Here is a 6,886-nt window from a genome sequence, read left to right as displayed (position 1 = left end):
TTATAAAGAGATTTCTTTTAAGTTAAACAAGTGACTATAAAATACATTTGTTGTTAAGACCTGCTAGCTTGGGTTTTCCACTGACCAAATCTGCCTAGTAAATTATTAACTTTCTGTAAACAAATCCAAAAAGAAAAGAATGATCAAGTCGAAAGACCAAATCAGCCCTGTTATAAGCCAGATATGGACTCATTCACACTTCACAGTAAAGTTCAGGAGGTGACGGTGGATTTGCAGCGACTAATCCCTTACAAACCACAAAATAAAACTATTATCTGATTAATCCAAAATTAAAGCATGTTTGATCCAGCCTTTAACAATGCTTCATTACTAATCTAATCAGGAAACACAGAAAATGGACTTTGATTATGCACTGTTTGGTTAGATTTACAAAAATACCCCACACCCTGTTGTTAATTTAAGTATTTAAACATCTTATTGTCATAATAACAAACAATATGATTTAACTCATTTGAAAGAGAAAAGCAAATTCTCTTCTCGTTTCCGTATTTTCTGTACTTTTTCTTTTTTTTAAAAAAATGAAGTCATTAAAACTATTAATAATAACATCAAAAGTGAGAATATCTCTTATTTTGACATCATGAATATTTTTTTGGTTTTGTTTTTTTGTTGTCTCAGGGGTAAAAGCGCACATGGATGTGGTGCGTAGTGGAGGGATGATGATTGACAGCTCGTTGTGACATCATTGTTGGACAAAAAGAGTCGCAGGGGGAAGAGAAGGCACCAATCAATGGAACCAGGAGGACGGTGTGGTACTCAGACGCGCTCTCCCATTCGCAGCAACAACTTCAGTGCGCCTTTTTCCTCTCCAAAAAAACATCCAGCTCCGCTCATTTTTTTTTTTAAAAATCTCAGCCTGTTGATTTTTTTTCTCGTTTATTTAAAATGTGCAGCCAGAAGTCTTTACACTTAGTTCGGTTTCGCGCAGCCGTTTCCTCATAGACTTCTTTTTCTTTCTTTTTTTTCCTTTCTTCTTTTTTCTTTCTTTCTTTCTTTCTCTCCGCACTGACCCAAAACCTAACCCGACTTGTTGCAGCTGGTGAGAATATGTGCGTGAAGCGATCGGCGAAGGGTACGGGCTGTTTTTGGTCCCCCACGGAGAAGCAACTTGGATTAAACACGAGTTAATGTGGAATTTATCGGAGCTTAAAGGTGGAACGACGACCGGACACAGCGCTTTCTCGTCAGGTAATAATCTAATTAATTATGTTGGATTTTAGTTTTTGGGTTTCTTTTTAAATCAAATTCACACTTTTCAATTTTTTTGGCATAACTTATGAAGGGGAAAAGTAACTTTACAAGTGGCCATGGACTTTTATTATTATTTTTCCCCCTGATCATAATTACAAGTTGTGTGCGTAAAATTTCAAGCCTCCCCCACCTCCACTTCTGATGAAGCGTGGGAGAAACATGAGAGAAGCTGGTGAAAAGCTTGTGGAAGTTGTGCCACTCAGATGTTATTTGATGTGCTGTCCGGGGATCCATCTGGCCCTGCACGTCAGATCTAACACCTGCGAGCCTCTTGAAGTAACTCAACCCTCCTGAATACACGAGCCTGTCTGATTGTACTGCTGCTGCTGGTTTCTAACACCCCCCCCCCCCTCTCCCCTTTTTTTCCTCTTCATATGATTCTTGTGATCTTCTGCGCAGACTTCTTTTTTTTTCCTCTTCTTTTCATATCACATCGAACATGATCTCTTATCTTTTCTGGAGACCTTTTGTCTGAGTCTTCCCCCTGGAAATCCTTTGATTTCTCTCTCTTTTTTTAAACACCCCCTTGTTTCTTTTAGTACTTTCTCAAAGTGATATTTTCATGTTTGGGTTCATGTTTGACGCGCATTAGCCGCTGGGGTGATGTCCTCCTCCCCCTCACCCCCCTTTCAAAGTAAGGTGTCTCCCCTTTTTAACCTGCTGTATGAGGAGGGAGGGGGGGGGGAAGGGGGTCGCCACACAAGTTTTTGGGGAAAAATGCTCCAGTGAAGAAGCCCCCCTCCACCACCTCATGTCAATACATTCAGCGCCAGTGTATTGACGCGCAAACTTTCTCCGCAGGGACTGACTGATCATGGTCGCCGTGGTCCGATCTCTCATGGTACTGCTGCTCGCTCAGGTGCTGCTGGAAGGTGCTGCGGGACTCATCCCCGAGGTGGGCCGGAGGAAGTACAGCGAGTCCGGCAAGCAGAGCCCGGAGCAGTCGGAGAGCTTCCTCCAAGAGTTCGAGCTTCGCCTGCTGAACATGTTCGGCCTGAAGCGCCGGCCGACCCCCAGCAAGCAGGCMGTGGTGCCGCAGTACATGGTGGACCTTTACCGCATGCACTCCGCCAACGGAGACCACAGCGCCAAGCGGCCCAAGAGCATGGGGAAGCACGCAGAGAGAGCCGCCAGCAAGGCCAGCACGATTAGAAGCTTTCACCACGAAGGTGCGTATTAGTGACATACCTTTCCATGCGCTCTCAGACAACCCAAACCTATATTTAAACGTGACTCAGTGCGTCAAGGCCCATCCAGTCTTCACTGATTTATAAAAGTTTAGTCATTTGCAGATGACACGCATCCAGTGTGTTTGTAACTCCAAAAAAAAAGTGGTTAAACTTAGTGGCACGGTTTATAAACAAGCGTCACGTGACGCGCAATTAKATTAAATGTTAGGTTTTTAGGGCAAACAGGTCCGGAGCAGCTGTCACCGGCTTCAGAAACATGAGGGGCGGCGGCATCCCCGGGGTAATTTGTTTCTTAATAATTGATGTTGTTTGCGTGGGCTCTGAAAACAGTTTTTCCAGACACGCACCACAGGAGCAGGATAAAGGGCGGTGTGCCTTTGCGCAGGTGATAGACGTCATCCTGTAACTTAAAAAAAAAAACAACAGGCGACACACACACACTGTGACGAAGTCACTCGTGTCAGACTGAGTCATTTTTAACAAGACTGAAATGGGTTCTTGGTAAAATGATGAGGGAGGAGTTGCTTTCTTTTTGTCTTTTTCTTTTTTTTTTTTCCACCTCGTGGTGTGCGCCATTACGCACGTTCAAGTTTGGAAAACACGCAGTGATTGTTGATTTTTTTTTGTTGTTTGCCTTTTGGCAACACATGATGACTAAGATACAAGTTAAYTTATTAAACTGGTTGAACTCTAAATGTTTGACATGGTTAATAACTTTAAAAGAACATCTAAATATTTAGATATTTTTATRTAAGTGCTGCTATTTAAGATCGTAATCTTTTTTATCTTAATTATAATCCAGGTGTATATACACACACAATTATCATCATCTGTATACTAAGTAGCAGTTTTTGCAACATATAAGTTACACGTTGCTGAGTCCATTGGGGCGCTGCAGTCGTCATACAGAGTCCTGTGTTTGACTGGAGAACTTTCCATCAGGGGTGAGTCAGAGGGGTGGCTGTGTGGCTGCTTGGGTGCTCTCCAAAGGCCCTAGTGCAATGACACCAAGTGGCTACACTGACACACTACAAACAGTGCTGGCCTGAGCAGCAGAGCTGAGTGACTGCTCCCAGCCCGCTGCTGGAAACCTCTGCTCCAAGCCCACCTTGACGTCGTCACAAATGTGTTCAGACTCTATTTACACAGGTTCTCCTGCTTTGTTCCATCCTATGCAAACAGCGGTGGTTATTAGTCTTTTTTATACCATGTCAGGTGATTGTTGCTTTGTGTAATGAGTGTATCTACAGGTGTAAATGCTGCTTCTCATAAAAATTGACTCAGATCGTTCATCACATCTCTCTTCAGATATTCTTTTTGACTTGGACAATGAGTTTCACCACTATCKGTTTTCAATAATACTCCTTACCCATGCCAAATTGAACATTTCCACTATTACACAGAAAGAAGTTGTCAGAGACAGGTCCCTGATTGGTCCAACATTMGTTTTTATTTATTGTTTTGGCATGCAGCACTAAAAGAAATTAGGAATGTTGATGCACTTATCTGTGCTTCACACGTTTTTGACAAGCCTAAACTTGCTCATGCGGCAGGTCCTTACAGAAAAGAAAGACGGGAGTCGGAGAATACTGTTTCAGAAAAAGACAGAGGGAAAACAGGGATGGAGAAGTAGACGAAAAGAAAGGGGGATTTGGGGCTAAGAGAACAGAGAGAAAGGGGGATTTGGGTACTGATGAAGGAAAGACAGAGGATTGGGTACTGGGGAGAGGGAAGGAGAGGCAGGGGGCTTCCCCACATCAAATGAGGAGTGATGGGTCTAATTGAGGTCTTTGTGTCACTGGAGTTGGGGGGTGGGGGTGGGGGGTTAGGATGAGACAGTGGAATTTCCTAAATGGCTCCTTTGAAAAGATRAGAGTTTGAGGTTTGTGTTATTTTCCCGCAGCAAACGGATTAATTTGGGTGTCTAAACATTGTCTATGATCACAAAGTAAAAGTTCGAAGTGGGGCCACCTCAAAGGAAATTGCAGCCTTTAATTCTTCTTTCATTCATGCCACACAGGGGATTGCCAGTCGTGTGTTATTTTAATAYGCTTACAAAGATGTGTGTGAGTAAAAGAAAAAAAGCATTTTAACAATTCTAGTTGATAAGAGTCAGGAACCATTTGCTCCTAAATTCTTTCCCAAACAAGCRTCTGGTTTTCTTTGTAATTAATTTGAAAAAAGTTTTAAATATTACATTGCAAAATACTTTAGGATGTTCAGCAAAGACCTATGTGACATCTGGCATTTGTTTAATAATTTTTCTGTTGTTTTTTTTATTTCTCTGCTGTAGATTTGATTAGACKTCAGTGTGCGCACTGATGGAAATAGTGTGCAGCGGCTAAATGAGGCACATGAAGGCAGCCTGATGGATCTGTTTGATTTTATCAGTAGATGGAAGCGAGCCGCTTTCATTCTTTGACATTTAACCAGGTGATTTCAAGAGCCTGACACTAATGATGGTATTACATCATTTTGAGTATTGCCTGTGAATGCACTGAGTCATACATGCAAAGGCTTGATATATCGTGTTTTACCTGCTTGACAGTGGCCCACACCCACTTTCTATGACCACGTGGCTGGCTGCGCAGAAAATAAACTGCTAAAAGATCAGCTTTTTTCCTGTTGATCTGTTAAACCAACACCTATTTTAATCGTGTTTTGTTTCTCATAAATACTTTGACACATTGTTGGCCTGCTATCTTAAAATATGGATGTCTCTTTTGTTCTTTGTAGAGTCCATGGAGGCCCTGACCAGCCTAAAAGGCAAAACCATCCAGCAGTTCTACTTTAACCTGACTTCTGTCCCTAACGAGGAGCTCATCACTTCAGCAGAGCTTCGCATTTACAGAGACCAGGTCATGGGAGCGGCGACCCCCAACAACAGCAGCACCGGTGACAGCGTCCCCRTCGGCGGCTTCCATCGTATTAACATTTACGAGGTATTCGGAGTTCCTGCTGCTGATGGCGCTGAACCTCTTGTACGCCTACTGGACACCCGGCTGGTGCAGGACTCTTTGAGTCGCTGGGAGAGCTTTGATGTGAGTCCTGCTGTGTCTCAGTGGACCTCGGGGAAAGGCCACAATCATGGCTTCATGGTGGAAGTGCTTCATCCAGAGGAAAAGAAGACGGACGCTGATCACGCCCAGAGGCCCAACAGACATGTCAGGGTGAGCCGGTCTCTGCATCCGGACCAGGACTCGTGGCCTCAGGCACGGCCCTTGYTGGTGACATACGGCCACGATGGCCGCGGGGACTCGGTGCTACATACGCGGGAAAAAAGGCAGGCAGCACTTCGCAAACAGCGCAGGAAGCACCAGCACAAGGCAAGCTGTAAAAGGCACGCCTTGTAYGTAGACTTTAGTGACGTGGGGTGGAACGAGTGGATAGTGGCGCCCCCTGGCTACCATGCCTTTTATTGCCACGGAGAATGTCCCTTCCCCTTAGCGGACCACCTCAACGCAACCAATCACGCCATTGTGCAGACACTTGTCAACTCAGTCAACTCAAACATCCCCAAAGCCTGTTGTGTACCCACTGAACTCAGCCCCATTTCCTTGCTCTACCTGGATGAATATCAGAAAGTCATTCTAAAAAACTACCAGGACATGGTGGTGGAGGGATGCGGCTGCCAGTGAAAAAAAAAACTGATAGTGGATACAAAAAGTGAGCAGACAAGATAGACTGACAAGTGTTTTTGGTTGCGATGGACACCCGGTTTCTCAACAAAGACATTTATTTATATGAAAAATACAATAAACAGAGCTATTGTGGAATAAGAAAAAAACTATATATGAATATATTTATGTCTACTTAAAAGTTGGGGGAAAAATAAATGTTTTAATCAAAAGAATATTCCTTTACTGGTTCTGAAAATGTATTTTTTGATGTACATTTTGAAATGGGTGCAATACCACATGAAGTATATTGCTCAGATTTTTTATTTTRTATTTATTTCTATTATAACCACTTTATTTGTAAATAAATAATGTGTATTTATCATAAAAGAAAGATGTGGTTACTCAAGTAGCTATTCTGAACCATACATTTCTGAGGGTTTTGTTTTTTTTTTTTTTTTAGAGAGGGAGTTTGGAGCATGACGTGTGGCTGAATGCAAGTTTGAAACTCTGAAGGAAAATTACCTACAAAAATATAACACTAATTGCAAATCAAGCATGAACTATTTTGGTAGATGTAATTGGAAACCAAAAACAAACCAACAGGGTTAAATCACTGGTGTAATGAACTGCAAAGCGGTGCGGGGGGTCAGAGKACGATTTACATGCCCACCAATGTAACAGACTCCCATGGGAGTACTGGGAAAACAGACGGGTGTGTTTTTATGCATTACATGTCACTGCAAAAGATTCCTGGGAACAATCTTTCAAGAGCTGGCTCTTATGTTTATTTTGCTCCAAACCATT

At 42.8% G+C, this 6,886-nt stretch overlaps 1 protein-coding gene across 1 annotated transcript; it reads left to right on the top strand.

Moving 5' to 3' along the window:
• Positions 1-1,107: 1,107 nt before the first annotated feature.
• bmp2b (bone morphogenetic protein 2b) lies at positions 1,108-6,269 on the top strand (the record flags this gene model as incomplete). Its single annotated transcript, XM_014009888.1, is given in 3 exon segments — positions 1,108-1,209; positions 2,074-2,441; positions 5,199-6,269. Coding segments are annotated over 2 exon segments (1,257 nt in total). The 3' UTR covers positions 6,101-6,269.
• Between the last annotated feature and the right edge of the window lie 617 nt (positions 6,270-6,886).

Source organism: Austrofundulus limnaeus, unplaced genomic scaffold (genome assembly GCF_001266775.1).
Source record: "Austrofundulus limnaeus strain Quisiro unplaced genomic scaffold, Austrofundulus_limnaeus-1.0 Scaffold63, whole genome shotgun sequence".
NCBI classification, from domain to species: domain Eukaryota; kingdom Metazoa; phylum Chordata; class Actinopteri; order Cyprinodontiformes; family Rivulidae; genus Austrofundulus; species Austrofundulus limnaeus.
Note: the sequence above shows the minus strand (reverse complement) of the source record. Positions and strands in the feature narration are given on the sequence as shown.